Source organism: Anopheles merus, chromosome 3R (genome assembly GCF_017562075.2).
Source record: "Anopheles merus strain MAF chromosome 3R, AmerM5.1, whole genome shotgun sequence".
Lineage (NCBI taxonomy): Eukaryota > Metazoa > Arthropoda > Insecta > Diptera > Culicidae > Anopheles > Anopheles merus.
Genome location: NC_054084.1, coordinates 25,811,519 through 25,827,950, shown reverse-complemented (window position 1 = coordinate 25,827,950; position 16,432 = coordinate 25,811,519). Strand labels below are relative to the sequence as shown.

The window sequence follows — 16,432 nt, the reverse complement described above, 5'->3', positions numbered from 1 at the left end:
TTACTGGTTGGATGGTAGTTGATTGTCCGAGTTTTGTGTAGCGCCTTTTTTTTTCATCTGTTTTGCTGCTTAAACGTAAGGCTGCTGCAAGGGTTGAAGGATGGAGTGATTTACAGCGAGCGAAATTAATTAAAGCTTGGGTGAAAATTTTATTAAAGTGGCTCGCATTAACTGCTTTGAATGAAATTAACATGCCACTGGACAGGGAATGGGTGAGAAAAGTGGTGTTGAAATAAGGATGTATAAGGTTAGCAAACACCTGTACCGCTGGTCATTACGTGACGGTTGCAACGAGCCATTGATCTCGAGGCACGTGAAGGTACAAAGTGCCTTTCAAAGGGGGTAGTCCGTAATGAATTTTGACATTGCGTTTAATGATGGCTAATTAGCCGACCAGGAGGTTTCAAACAACAAAAACTATCTTTTTTAATACTAACACCGGGGAGAGATGTTTTTTAAGCTGTTGGTAAATGATAATTTGAGGTTCTAAATATAGCAAAAATTTAATATGTTCACTCTCCGTTATCATCATTTGCTTTATTTCAAACATACCAATGTACGCATTCCAACCTAAAATTACAACATAAAACTGGAACCACACAAGCATGCATACAATTTTGTCCCCCTCACCCCCCCCCCCACCCCCTCTACATCCGGTGAAAATCACACACTATCCCACGTCGAAGTCCCACTGGAAAACGAATCCAATTCACCGTTTTGCTAGTAAAAACTAGAAGTTAAATGGTCATTATTTCCACCGGCAGTTTTGCGGTTGACAACGTGACCTCTAGCCCTTGGAACGTACTCCAGGGTGAAGCGAAACCACTCTCCACCGGCCTACTCCAGCACACGCGAAATACACCGCCCGTAGGCATTCGATTTTCGACCATAAAAACAGGACTGCTGCTGTCTGCGCTGCTCGATAGCGGAAATAACTAAAAAACCACCGTGCGATTGTACGCTCGCTGGGGGTGTATGCTGCAGGAAATTTGAGGTTATTTTATGCCACCGAAAGCAACCCGTACGCGACCGTCAAAGCCCCATCCCGGTCGGTTCCGAGTGCGGCGAGACACACCATTCTAAAGCGCTACCCCCATCGCACGGTGGCTACGCATTGGAGCTTAGGCCTTGCAATCGCGGAGGTTGTACCAATTGCAGATGCATTTGAATGGATTTTTGGGCCAGAAGTTTGTTAGTAGATAGACACACACGCACACACACGTGCATGCGTGGGAGTACCTGGGAAACATTCTATCACCCAAAACCAATTGGAATGGAAACTCACCAAATAGCATATGGTCGCGTGTTTTCGGTTTAGACCGGAGCGGTTGCAATTGATGCCGACCCCGTTGGGAAGGTTGGGCTCGATAATGAATGTTTTAATTTTCACCGAATAATGGTGCTGGTGGAATTTCATTTACAAGGTAAGGGATTTCGGGCTGCAGCAGTTTGCAGAAGTTTGAGGAATTGATTATTTCATTTCAAATGTGCTTGAGTTAGAGAAATTTAGTATTAATATAAAAAGTTTAAGTTTCAGGTTGATTCTGAATAGTTTCAGGCTTTAAAAAGACGTAAGATTGAATGGAAAAAATACTCATAATATATTGCCATGAATGTCATTCTGTACTGAGTCATTTAGAAACACAATCGATTGCTGCTTGTTCTTTCACGTTGAAATCAAATATCAGGTCCTTAGCGATTGCCTCCTTTTGAGTAACATTTATGATCTTTGTTGTTTGTTGCCTTTGGACGTTTTCAGAACGTTGTAGTTAAAGCAAAAGTCATCGTAAAGACATCAAAATTTTATTTACACATGACAAAATAAATCTTGCATCCCTCCAAATTGTACCAAAAGATTATAGAAAACACAATTTCCCAGACAATAGGAGAAAATCTCACAAAAAACAGCTCCAGCCATTCGATATTTTTAAACTGCTTTTTTCGGAGAGTTCAAACATGTTTGGCCAAGATATGATTTGCAAGAATTCGTTCAAATTACATACTCCAAGAAAAAAAATGGAAACGATCAAAGTACTTGCCCATATGGCAAGTATGGACAAAAGTCACTTTAATCGTTCCATTTCGCAACAAAATTCAACCAATACACGTGTTTGCAGAACCGGTATAATGCTCTTAAAACAACAGCAAGCCAACTGGGAGCAACGAGCAAAACCGATCTGCCACGGAAGCGATAGCACGTAAACATTCCATCCTGGAAAGACTGGGCCCGCCTTCCAGTCTTAAATAAGACACTAAAAACAACAGACAAACCAAGTGCCAAGCCTTCCTACCATGCCAACGTGTGGTTTCACAACAACGCCTCGGCAAGAAGCAAGCTGCCACAAAAGATGTCACATAAAAATCATTCCTTGGCATTGATGGCAATGCCAACGATGCCCGGGGAGAGGGGCAAACAATGGGCAGGAGAGCGAGACAAGGCCCCGTGAAAACTTCTTCCTTCAAAAAACCGGCTGCGCCTTTCAATTGCGCCGGGGTCAAAAGAATTCGATGGCCCGAGAAAGAGACACAGCGACAGCCACACCGAGCTGAATGCCAAAGTCGGCCCAGATGGGAGCAAAACTTTATCCCCACCCCACACGCCACTGCTGTTCGTCTTCCTTTGCTTTGGGTGAGAGGGGGAAGAAAAAAAAAGATGACAATCAAACATTTGCATATGTTGCGGATCAGCAGTCGAATTGCTACTGACCGGGCGCAAAGTGGCCTCGCGGCCATGGGAAGAGAAGGATGGTGGCAGTAGATGGAAGAGGAGAAAGTCACACACTCACCTACACATGCAAGGAGTCTTTTTGTCGACAATGGCACGCGAGTCGGCCATTTTGAAGCCACCGACGTCGCCGCCGGGTCATATTGAACCGGCATGCGGGCACTCGATTTTCTCTCCTTTAGTCCTCCCATTCCCCATTGCCTCCTGCCTAAAGAGCTTTTGAGCTGACCGAACCGAGCGGCGGGTAGGACCAAACTTTCAAAACCCTCCGTCAATTCCCTCACACGCTTTTCCTCGGTCAGGGCAGTAGCAACCGGGTGGAAAATCTGGTCCATCTTCTTCCTGCCGGTAAAGTTCGGTCCGGTCGAGAGCTACTCGATTTCAGTCGGACCGGAGTTCCCGGTGCAGCCTGCTGCTACCGAATGCAAAGTTCTGCTCCGTGACATCCTGCAGATGCTGCCCTGGTTTGGTGTGCGGGTGTGCAGAATGCTTTTTGCCTACCATTCTCGTTCGGTGTAGAAGCAATGCCAGTGCACGAACGAAGCCAGGCTTCAACTAGCACAACAACACACACACAGACACACACACCCGAGAAGGAAATGAGAAAGTTGCGGAAAGTTTTCCGTTTTATTTATTTTCCAATGTTGATCTGACTGCTTGCACATCCTTCTGCGCCGTTTTCTTAATGTGCAGGCGGGCAAACCCCGAAATACCGCCCCAGCAAGCCTGCAACGAAGCGGGAAATGGTTGGTCCCGGCCATTGCACTAGTGACGCACGCGGTGTGTACACACGCACACCATGGGGAAGAAAACTGTCTTGCTCGAAAATTTCATTATCTGAATCGGCCCGAAGCAGTGTTTGTGCGGTTGCATCTTTAGCAGCGTCCCTGGCAAGACGACCGAGCACACCGAGATGGGGAGCGGCAAGACATTCCTAGCGATACTCGAGCACTCGAGTGCAAACGGTCACCACTTTTGCCACTTTCGCCCCCCCCAACACGCAACCCACGTCTCTTCCGGGAGGTTTAAAAAGCCCACCGTACCGAAGCCATCTTAATTTTAATGAGCATTTGGTTCAAGTTTCGAGCGGCCATTAATGCAACCCGGCCATGCCTTGGATGCGGGAAGAATGTGCTCGGGCCGCCGAGAAAAAGCGGCACCATGAGCTCGTTTCGGCAGAGGGAGGATAGGAAAATTGTGAAAAATAACGGCCTGACAGAAGCGTGGCAAACGCGGCGAAAGAAAACCCAGAACGACACAAAACCGACCGAAAGCAATTCAGGAGCAAATGGGAGTGAAAATTAAAGTTCGCCTCGCTTCAGCTGTCCTCTTCTATGAGGGTGTGTGGGGGTGATTTTTTCCGAGCAGAAGAGTGCTACCGCCTCCACCACTTTGATTAAAGTTGGTGAAAAAGTTTAAATTGTTTCCATTATTTGTCAGAATGCGCGGTCAACCCAACGCTTGGGACGCCGGAACGCTCCGGAACCCTTTTCTGTCCGGCTGGCTTGATGTGGGATTTCCTAGCAGTCGTTTCACAACAACGGCTACACAACGTACCTAAATGATCTGGAAGATTTGTATAGAAAATGGTTAGGCAAGGCAAGAAAAAAAAAACACACACACTACAGTAGAAACCTGCTTCAATGAAACACAATTTAAACCGCATGTATGAACCGGCATTCGGTGGTGTCAGTCAATAAACGAAACGGGTTTCTTTTGATTAAGCTTTGAAAATTGGATTTTCCATTACACTTGCGCAGTTACTTTGCCTGTAGTAAGCGTGTGAATATTTAAATTGCTGGATGTGAATCCAGTGCCAAAATGTTCTTGGAAAACATTTCAGTTCAAACAGCAAAAGGGTCTTTTTCTGTGTTGCTCCAGTTTAAATTACAATAAAGTAAATTGTATTCGCGAAATCGAAACAATATGATGGTGATGTGCGAAATTGTATTGTAATGTATCAATTGACCATGTACAAGCTGTAACTTTTAGTGAATTTTGTGTTGCAAAATGCTTATCTTCATGGTATGCATTTCCGATCATTCAATTAATTCAACCATTTTACAATAAAATGCACAACGATGACCGAAATAAATCATGTTGGTTTGCATTGTGCGTCGCGGAAACCCAAATTGATAGGAAAATTAAGCATAAATTATGCAGTTCTCCTTTATAAACCTTTGATTAAAAAAATGATATGTCCTACTTGTCAGCTTTACTTTGCAATTCAAAGAATCAAACCCACAGACAGCATTAATCTCCCGGAAGAATGTAAAATCCAGCTGGGGATCGCAATGCCTGTCACGCTTCTGTCACGAGCCATTGTGAGTGTGGGAAATGTCTTATCAAATCTCGACTGCTGCAAATGCAGCTCTAAAATTCTTCCCCAAAAGGATAGCATTTGTACCCTCCAAAAGCGACCTCAACTGCACCACCATCTGGCGCCTTGCGCAGCAGCCCAGCCGTCGCCACATACGCCTCCACACTGTCCCGCTTCGGCATCAGCTTTTAAGGTTTATTAAATCCCGCTCTGCTTAGAAAACGCATACCTTCTGGGACCGAGACGGAAGCGAAAGAGGTGATAGGTGCACCATATTCGCGGAACACCGGCGGAATGGCACACGGTAGATGAAGTCGTTGAAAATCACCCCTCAACACCGTACTGCCAAGTGTAGAGCGCCACCCGGCCGCTTCCGAACGGTGGCTTGAATTTGAATTTTTGATTATAATTTGTACGTAGAAATGTTTAATTTTGGCATAAATCACGTTACCGCTAACTTTGACTTCGACTTTTGCCACGGGCCACGGGCAAAAAGGGGGACATTCCTCCATCGCTTGTCTGTCCTGTCACACTGCCGGGCGGCCGCCCCGCCGGGTACTAAAACGCACAATTTGCAATCTTGCGCACACGTACCGGCCTGGCTTGGGGAGGGGCTGGTATAAACGCGGCCACACGTACACTCCGAGCGGGATGCATTTCGGTGCATGAGCGAAAAGCGAAAAAGGACTCGGGCAGTAGTAGAGGTGCGCAACTCAGGTGAGATGACACAGGTGCAATGGAAAGGCAGGCCCAATATCTAGCGCTACCACACGGCCGTAGCCTAATGTGTGTGGGTATGTGTCTGTGTGTGTGTGTGTAATTTCCATGCACGACCCGGGTGCACACAAAAAGCTCGCATTTCGATGATGGCGCTTGCCGGTTGCGAATGCTTTCGGGAAAAGTCAAAATTCGAAAGGATTTTCCTGACGGCAGTAAGGGATTTTTTGTGTGTGTGGCGTGTTCCCATGTCTCTGTCCCGTAAGTCCCCTCCTCCCAAGCTTCATTCATCTATTGTTTGACGCGCGCGTTTGCTGAAATGAAACGCTCACTCTCTCTCTCTCCCCCTCGGTCCCTGTGAGTGTGTGCGAGCAAAAGATGAAATCGTACGTCAAGGCTCATGAATATGTTGCAAACCTTCGAGCCTCTTCCCCCGTCCGGGAGTCCGGGCACCATGGTACCATGTTTGAAGGTGTGAATTTTCATCATGGCAACTCCAACTACTAAGGTACACACACATACACGTTTCCCCACCCAACCGCACTGGGATTATGCAATTTTTATCCCAATTTTAAAGCTTTCACCAGCAAGCTTCAATGTGCAAGCGCTCTCCGATTGGGACGTTACCGGGGAATACAAAAAAAAACCCGCACACATACTCACGCAGAGCGAACTCATGAGCCCTGTCGACAGGGGCTCTACGTTCGCCGAATTCTCGCTGCACGCTGATGAAAGGCAAATACCTCCCGGTTAAATCGAGGCCAGTTATTGGCCCACTGTACATGAGGAGAAGGGATTGGAAGGTTTGGCGAACGGCTAGAGCAGATGTGCATATTTTATGCACGCCAATCTAAAGTTTCCGCTAACGCTGGTACAGATTCGGCGGAGTTAATTGTACTCGTGCAGAGGATAGTGATAGGATATTACAATTTGTACGCTACCTCTAGCTTGGTGGAAAAGCGTTACCAGTTAGCAGACAACTGATTCATTCTATGGTGCTGAATCGCATGATGTTTTCCTCCACGACCTGTTCTTCCGCTGTTTAATGTTTTATGCAAACAAACTTTAACTTCTAGTCCTTTTTCAAATGTTTGGTATTAAAACTGAAGAGAAAATAAAATAAATAGGAAGTTCACATTCAAGGTACGCTGAAATCGTTCTGCTTTACTCACTCCGCATTCCATCTCGCGGTGTGCGATGCCTTTCACGCATCCTCTCGAGAAGTGACGTAAATTGGTCCTTCGAGCCGGATTAAATTGAACCGGTTTTTTGTTCCTTGCGCGTATGTGCCATTCGAAGCTCTTCAGCTGCCGCTCGTGTGATTGGAAATGCGAGGATGAATGGGTATTTTTTTAATCTGTTCCTCTTCCTTCCGATATTCCTGCTCCACCTATACCCCTGTGTGTTTCAAAGGGCTACACAAATGCACACATAAAGACGCCATCAATTTATTCAGATTTAATGACCAAAGCCCGGGACAGTATTGAGAATTATCGGTTTTTACTGTTTTGTGCCCTACCCCGGGTGCGGTGCTACAGAGTAAGCGACGACGATGTATGTATGCTCTCCTGCTAGCTATAACGATTCACTCTTCCACTTCCTGCCTTTCGCGAGCAACCACCTTTCATCCCGAGCTTGGATTTGGAGCATTTCGCGTTCCGAGCGCTGGCAGGCTCGGCAGAGCCGTGGGCAGCAAAATTGTGCATAAATTGAATTTTGATACGAATTTAATTACGATAATCTGTGCTAGTGGGCTGGAAGAAGTAGTGCGAGTCCACACACACACATACACAGGGAAAGAGTTGGGCAGGAAAGCAAATAGAAAAATAAAACCTATCGACAGTCGGTTATTCGACGTTAACTCATCCCCCCTTGCTTTGCTGCTCCGGAGAGAGGCATTTTTCAATCGGCTCAATAGGGCTTGCGACGGGGTATTGGTGCCACCAAGCCCGCTCACTGATCGATATCGAATTCGGACGCTATTTCGCTTTGGTCCGGTACCGGCCGGGTGAATGAATGGTTTGTGCCGCCACCAGCATACATTCATAGCTTGATCGGCGGGAGGGCGGCTAGGATGAACATTGTGAAAGGTCAGCCCGGTACCAAATCCTGATGGGTTCGTATTCTGTGTGTTCGTCTGTTTGTATGTGTTTGTATGTGTGCGTGACCTGTTGCGAAATAATTCGGATACTTTCGAGAGCCTTTTCGATCGGGCACTTTTCCTCCCGCACGCATCTACACGCATTTGCGGGCAGATGGGACCGCGGCAGGGATATAATCTAAAATCGATATTTGCATTCAATGGTACACAGGCAATGGGAAACGCTTTTAGCATCGCAACTAGCTGAAGCATAGTGGAGCAATGGGGCATGGGTAGAAAAGAAAAGCAAAACATCATTTTGAAGGGAAATCCGGAGCCGCTATGGGAGAGGATTAGCTTAGATGCATTTACGCCGCGGTTGGCTATCGGGTTGGAACTAACACGTAAAACCCCGTAATCGAAACTGATCTTCCCTTTCTCTCTCTTTCTCATTGCAGCATGGATTACGTTAGTTTGGGCTGTTGCACGTTGGCCTTCGTACTGTACATTAACACACTGAGTGCGGGATTTGTCTACGATGACAGGTAAGTAACGTTTGTGACAAGTATGCTACGTATGCGAACGTAGTGGGTGACATCGACATTCATCGTCCTGAGTCGGTTGCGTTAAACGATGGCTGATCAATTTCGGGATAAATGTTAACACACACACACACGTACACACATATTCACAAACACGCACATTCCTTGGCTGTGGGGAATGGAATAAATTGCTTCTGCTATTTCCGACAACTCGACTCAAATATTTTAGGAACCGACATTCATTACGAAGCACTGCGTCTTTCACTAATATCAAAGAGTTGCTTTGATTTTACCGAGCGATACCCTTACCCTTCCTGTCCAGTGCAAGTCCTCAAGCAGTAAAATTGTCAGCAAATTTCCCCCACCAAAGCCCTACCAAATGCTTCTCCGTTGCCACTCTCATCAAAGCGACAGTGGACGACATTTTCATTAGTATAATCCACAATCTACTCGGCACACCAATCATGGTATGAAAAATAGATAGCTTTCGAAAGGCGTATTGACAGGCCAGGCCGGGCCGAGGCTCTCCTGGGGGAGCTTATCGGGCCCGGCACAGCAACCGGTGATAGATTGAATTTTAATTCGTCTAGTTAATTTCACTCCATCACTTCTATTTGCACTGCGAGCGTGCGAGGTTGCTGACGGTGAGAGGCTGTGAGACTCTCGGAGGGAAGGGTGGCACGGAATGGTCGAGGGCTATTGATTTGGCTCACCCGTCGGGAGTTGGAGAGTGAAAATAAGCCTAATTTTGTGACTGATAAGGAATGGTTGGGTAAAGACCGGCAAACCGGTCTAATAACTCCGGCATCTGCTAGATTAATGAACGAGCATAGACAATTTATCATCAACGGGGTGAGTAGTTGATGTGCTAAAACAATCTTTTTTGACACGAAAGCAAAATCAAAAGCTGAGCACTGGCATTTGAAAGAAAAGCAAAGCGTTCAGCTGCAGATGCGTTCATTCCCTTTAAGCTCGGAAATGGAATTCTTCTCAAAATGGTCCCGACCACACACACACATACAAACCACCATTTCGAATGGAAGAACACGCTGCTCTCGAGCGGTTTGGCGGCTAGACCCCTCGAGCAGCGTGTCTGTAAGTAGATAAGTACATTAAGAAGATTTATATTCAAATAAACCATGTTCACTCACACGCTCTCGTACACACACCGACACACCCATAGACACAATAGATTATTCAGTGTATTATCACACAAACACGCACCCCGATGGAAAACCCCATCTCACATCCCACACACGCACACACACACCCATACAGTAAAGAGCACACCGAACCTTTGGAAAAGCGAGGCAGGAAAAGCGGGCCCATGCCCATGAAAACAAGCAACCCGACAGTACGGACATTCCGGTCGGGTCGTCTGTTACATGGTTGGGCTTGAAAATGGTTATTATTTCATCGCTTCTGGATTATTTCTTGCGGTCTATCGTGTGTCTGTATGTGTGTGTGTCAGTGAGGTTGAGGGTTGCCTTTTTTCTCGCCACACGAGGTGGCTTGAGCTATCTTCCTCTTGTGCTGTCTCGTGTGTCTGAATTCAATTTATCTTGCGGTGGGACCCCAGAGAAAAGGTAACGACGCACTGGGTTAACCTTTACCTCACTACGCCAACACTTAACCCGGTGTGTATGTGTGTGTGTGTGTGTGTGCCGGCAGACACAGACACACGATCGTGTCTCATCGATTTCCGGTTGGTTTCGGGGTTTTCAAGAAGGACGAGGAGCGTGACTCTCTACCCCCAGCTGAAGGTTATAAACCCCCCCAACGAAAAGTCAAAACAATCGTCTTATCCCAAGCAACACAAGCTGACAGCCAAGTGTTGCTTGCGTGTTTGGGGGCAGGTTTCACTTACGCTTTCCATGTCGCAGCGTAGCCATCGGGGGTAAATTTCTTGTTTCCGGCTTGGTTGGTGAAATAAAAGTGACGAAAGGTGTGGAAAATGTTTGCCACACTCGCTAACGTTCGCTCGCTCGCTAACAACTTCCGGCTACGATTTGTTCCATTTCGAGACGCATTTTGTACACATACACAACTCCCTTCTTTACACATACCGACACACGTACGTTTGCCTTCTGGTGAGAGTGTGTTGAGTTACGGTTATTGTTTTGTTTTAAATCATTCCACCGGAACGAGACTTTTCCTTACGTCTCGCGACGCGACGCGAGCAGCACGCGCACGTCCATGTTTCCAAAGGAGCGTTTGTGTTTCCGGAACCAAACCAACACATCCGGGAAGACAGGTTCGTGGTAGGTTCGTTGGTACGGTGCATTAACACACGGGACAAATCGATGTTCCGAGCTCGGGAACAGCTTTACAGCCCGAGGCCACTCGAGGTGGCTCAAGCTGGAAGATTTTGGACATTGCTATGGCTTTGGTATTGAGCATGTGAATTTGTAATTGTTGTGTTGTGGATATGTTTGTGTTGAAGCAAATGGACAGGAGCGTAAGACCCAGCAGAACAGCGCTCGGACAGGTTCGACCCCCAGGGGAGTAATTATGTACACGCAATCTTTCGTCACTTTCACACCGTGGGTCGTATCACATCACAGGTATGGTGTAGGTGCGCAAGTTATGAAGGTTTTATACCTACTGAACGACGCACAAACACAGCCACTACATTAAAGATACTTTGGAGTTCGATTTTGATACGCGAAAATTGAAGCTTCTCTTGAAAACACTTTTCATCTTGCAAGCTTTCATAGATCAATTCACCTTCAGCTAACCTTATCGAGTCATATCTTGTGCTCAATAACTGTCCAATAATGCAGGCACACGCATACTTGAAACTGCATCACACACACACACTCGACACGATACCGTGTAATGGACACCATCGCTTGGCATCTCCCGTTTACAAAGGCGCACTGGCATTGTACACTGCCATTGTCAGTGGAGTGTGTGGAGCGCTTTTGCTGCAGAGGACATTACCGCAGAGGCTATCCGAGATAAGGGCAGTACAGCACAACCATCCTCACCTGCAATGCAGGGTTTTTTGTTTCTCGTCTCTGTATACGCGTGTATACGCTCATACGTGATCCTTTTGGACAAAATGGGAAGGAATTCTCATTTACGTCCGTACCGATAAGTGGACAACTTTTTCCCAGCTCCGAGCTCGCTCGCACACCGTTAGAAAAATGCCAACGGAAGGCGGCAGTGGGCCGACGCCCGTGTAACGGGAGTTGTTTTCGACGGCTAATTAATGATGCCAGTGAACCATATGAAACCATCCCAGCAGGAGCGCTCCGGCAACCGATGGCGATGGCGATGGTGATGATGATGATGAGAAGCGTTGGAATGTGTTTCGGGTAAGGTTGGGCAGAAGGATTGGGAGTGTAACACCGCAACCGACATTCGATACATGATACGCATATAATGGAAGCACGGGCGTGCAGAAGGGGAGAGCAACCCGGCAGGCGAGCAACATCTGATTAATCGTTATGGGCCAGCCATTTCATCGGAGCGCTTGCAATGTGATAGCAGAGAGAAGAGTTTGATATTGCTAGACTCGGTTTTTTTGATGCTTTGTGAAGGGTTCGAGTTTTGGGTAGTTGAAATTGTTACGGGTTATGAGCTGGTTGAGCAAATTTTCAATCGCCGCTGCTGCTGAGCTCATTATGAATGTGAGCAACAAAGTGATGATGGCTTTTGTTTCAAAAAGGGAATTTGTTTAAACGAGAGGTGAAGGTAATTAATACCAACAAGTTTTTGAAAGACACGCTGCACAACATATTGGGGCATTAATTTTTGTTTGACAATTCTATGATGTTATAAAATAAGTAAAGGCAAATTGAAATATTTATTTTTTGAAACGCATTGTTCTTTTTTTCTATTTTACAGCTACTGAAAAATAAGTAACACATAACACTACCCAAGGAACATTTTAAATATTATCATAATTTTAACGATGTTGCTATGGCTATTCCATTAAGTCTTCTATTTTCATTTGAATGCCTAAAATGACCTACTAAGACTATAATAAAAAACACTCAAGACTAAAAGGGCTCATCTACAGCACTCTGTCAAGACTACTAATTAAACCCATTTTTAGACCTTTTAGATTACTTACTTACCTATCCGGCACTACAACCGCTTTGCGGTCTTGGCCTGCCTCAGGAGTGTCCGAAACCGCTCACGGTCTCGCGCCTTCGTCTGCCAGTCCGTTATCCCGGCCTTAATGGTGGACGCCTCCACGCCATCTTGCCACCTCAATTTGGGCCTACCACGCCTCCTCTGTCCTTGTGGACGGCCTAAAAAGACTTTACGGGCTGGGTCGTCCGTTTCCATGCGTATAACATGGCCAGCCCACCGGAGCCTGGCGAGCTTTATACGCTGTACGACAGTGAGGTCGCCGTACATCTCGTATAGCTCGTCATTATAGCGGCTCCTCCATTGTCCTTCCACACATACGGGGCCAAGTATCCTTCTGAGCATCTTCCTCTCGAACGCGGCTAAGAGGGTTTCGTCAGATTTGGACAGTGTCCATGTCTCAGAGGCGTATGTGAGTACTGGTACTATATAGGTACTATATAGTCCCAGCTTCGTCCGTCGCGACAGGTTCTTTGAGGTAAACTGCTTTTTCAGGCTGTAGAATGACCGGTTGGCAGCCAGCATCCTTGCGCGCAACTCAGCTTCCATGCTGTTGTCGTTGCTGACCTTTGACCCAAGATAGGTGAATTGTGGGACGACTTCAAAAGTGCGTTCACCTATCTGTACGTCACGCCTACGTCACGTCGTAGACCTTTTAGATATGAGGCGCAATAAACTATCAAAATTACAGCGTATAGCTATGGGTATGTTCTTGAGACGGCAATGAAGCATTAAATATGAAGTCATAATAATGGTTGAGAATTATTTGTGAATTATTATGCTGTCTTCATATTTTTTTCTGATGAAATCGCTCACGTATGAGCATCAATCCCTGCCAAAAAAATCACTGTTGAAATACATTACAATAATTAGAAAAAATCAAAGTTTCTCAATAATAAGCATCTATTTATTTGAATAATATAGTATTTTAAAGATACAGATTTGTTTTCAACGCCCCCAAATTGCACCAGAAGTAGTGTCATAATAAACGTGACATGAAAAGCGTTTTGAAAATTGCTATTTTTTTAACTGACTCATATTGAACACAAAAATCAACAATCATATCAATAAAAATGGATTCCATCGGCTCAAGATCAGAAGAACTTTCCTGAACACAAATTTGGTTGATTTGTAGTGCAATATGTGTGACTAAGATCGTTTTAAACAGCACATAGCTTTAGAAAGTGCTTGTGCAGACTAACAAGTGTTAAGACTCTCCACGTACAAGAAGTGTCAGAGATACGCGGAACCTGGTATACGCATAATTACATAACCGCAATTTTCACTATTTTATCCCGTGCAGAAATTATTACAATTCTACAGATATCTAATGATCTTTGCAGGGAATAAAACCACCAACTGGAAACTAAAGGAAATGAAAATTCAATATATTATGGCCGAAAACTGAAAAAATTCAACTTACGCAGAAGTTAGAAAGACTCGCCTTATCCACGTTTTGCGTTAGTAGCATATTTCCGGTACAACCTGTTTAATCTGTTCCAAGCTCCCTTTATTCAAGACTTAATAAACATTTAATAAGATTAATTGATGTTGATGCCTTAACATCAACTTAATGTCTCAAGTAACAAGTCTTAAAACGTGCTTAAGAATACATTTACAGATTGATTAAAGCCAGCCATCAAAACTCCAATTATAGTTTTAACAGACACTCTTATATGCGTGTTCAGAACGTTTTAAAAGCTTAACAACTTTAAAGATTGTTAAGCATCTTCAAAAGACACGTTAAATGTCAACATGTTCATGTTAAAACTAAGTGGCTTATTACACTCATAATAAATAATGCTTTAAGAAATGTTTAAGTGTAAAAGACATGAGAATTGTTTCTTGGATAACGTAAAGCTCATTTGCGTGACAGTTTACTGCTTCATTCCATCACCAAAAAATGATGCATATCAGACGCTTTCCGCAGTCTCGTTTCATCGCCCAAGGCAATAAACTAAACTGGTCGGTCCAAATTCCGCTCGTACCATGTCACATTTCGTTACCGTACAATGGGAACGGTACCGAAATACACCTGTTGGCACGATAACGACCTCGTGCATTTTGACAGGCGAATGTTTACAAAACATCAAGCTGTATAGGATAGCTCGAATAGTTAGAACTAAAAACACCAGATGGCGGCACCTGTTAGATAAGGACAAAAAGATATTCCCAAATACGAGACAAATATATGATCAAATGAAGAACCAATTCGGGAGCAGGTCAAATAGGGTCAAGTAGCACAGCTGATCGACGAACAGGGCGCCATCGCGAAACGCAGTTAGTAGCAAAATATAAAGCAGAAAGAACAGACTAATTTTTAAACTGTGCAATAAATCCTACAAAAGCCAGTTCTAAGAAAGTCTACCCAGCTACTCATTTACTGTTACACGCGTAACAACATTTAAAAATTAGTGCGAAACTTTCTATCCAGAGTTATTTTCCTTAAAAAGTGTTCGCGATGACCAAGCGCGGGTTTGATTGTGGTGGCTGCGAGCGGCATAACACCGTGGACAATATGATGCTTTGCGAGAAGTGCAAAAAGTGGTATCACTACGGGTGTGTCGGCGTCACTATGATGGCAAAATATTGGTGCAATTTGTGTGTGATGAAGGTGGCAAAGTGCGAAGCTCAGGAGATGATGGGTCATCTACAGTCCTCTAAGGAAGCCATCGCGAAGACGGGGATGCCTGCTGAAAGCTGCGAAGGCGATAGAAGAGCCAAAAGGGCAGCATATAGCGAGGGCGAAGCCTCGGCGAATAAGCTGTCTGCAGAGGAAAAAGCACCCACAACATTCCATGCTGCAAGAAGGCCTCCTACCACAAATGCATCGATACCAGCGTTACGTAAAAGGTCCAAACAAGCGGCACTGGAAAAGCTAATAGAAGTTCAAAAGCTAGAACGAGAAATAGTCATGAAGGAGTTCGAGATCAAAATGGCTAACCTCAAGTTTGAATATGAAAAGATTCGGCTACAACTCGAGGACAAAAGAAGATCAAAGCGATCTGTTGTGAATAAAACCTCGAATACAAAACATAGTGAACACGATCAGAAGCATCAGCGTAGCGAAACAACAAGTGCTGTTCGAGTTAGTGAATCCGCGTACATCGAGAAGGTACTTGCAAATCCTACGGCAGTGGCAGTCGAGGGTGCAGCAATTGGCATCAAAAACTCTGTGATAACGCGGCGATCCTCCGAACCGCATCACGATCCGCACGTCAACATACACTCGCGACCGGAAAAATGCGTGAGTGATAAAGAGTGTCAAATGCAGAACAAAAGAGAACATACAGTAGTTTGTAAAACATTACGACACATTAATTTGCAAAAACAGCTGCAAATTGTGACAAAAAAGGTTTCATGCGAGCCTTGTTTGAATGCACACGATTCCAAGTCATGCTTGTTGAGATCCCGTTGCGTTGTCACAAATAGCGAAGAGCAGCACAAAATGCTCCTTTATGAACCAGTCCAAATTAAAGGGGAGGAATTTCTAACATACAACTATGCGTCGAGAAAATCGAGAACACCGTTCCGCATAGTGTCTGCCACAACAGCATATGGACAAAAGAACACACCAGCTAACATCGAAGAAAGCTTAGCGACAGTATTGGTGCTACTAACACTTACACAAAGCGCCGGTGCAATAGTCCTGCCGGAATCATCGGGAATGAGGTGCACGGCCGGTGTAAAAAGAGAAGTATCCAGCATCAGGCAGATAAATTTGGTGATATCGCGGAGAGGCGGCAGCAGACAAAACGAGTTTGTTCACACTCGTTACAAAAAACAGCTAAGTTTGCTACTTCACGAACAATATTTCACCAAATTAATCCATAACTTTGCTCACTTTCAGGGACTGTCGATTCTACCGTTCCTGAAAGGGGAGTCAAGGTTAACGATCGGTACACAACAAACCGATCCGATGAGCAACTACGGCGACCCTACGGCGG

The 16,432-nt window shown here is 45.2% G+C and overlaps 1 protein-coding gene across 3 annotated transcripts in view; it reads left to right on the top strand.

Moving 5' to 3' along the window:
* LOC121595992 (protein O-mannosyl-transferase TMTC2) overlaps positions 1-16,432 on the top strand; it is a 159,137-nt gene that overhangs the window by 12,167 nt on the left and 130,538 nt on the right. For all 3 annotated transcript variants that reach the window (XM_041920520.1, XM_041920521.1, XM_041920522.1), the window contains one exon: positions 8,301-8,387. In XM_041920520.1, coding sequence (XP_041776454.1) covers positions 8,301-8,387 — 87 coding nt within the window. The remainder of the gene's footprint in view (positions 1-8,300; positions 8,388-16,432) is intronic.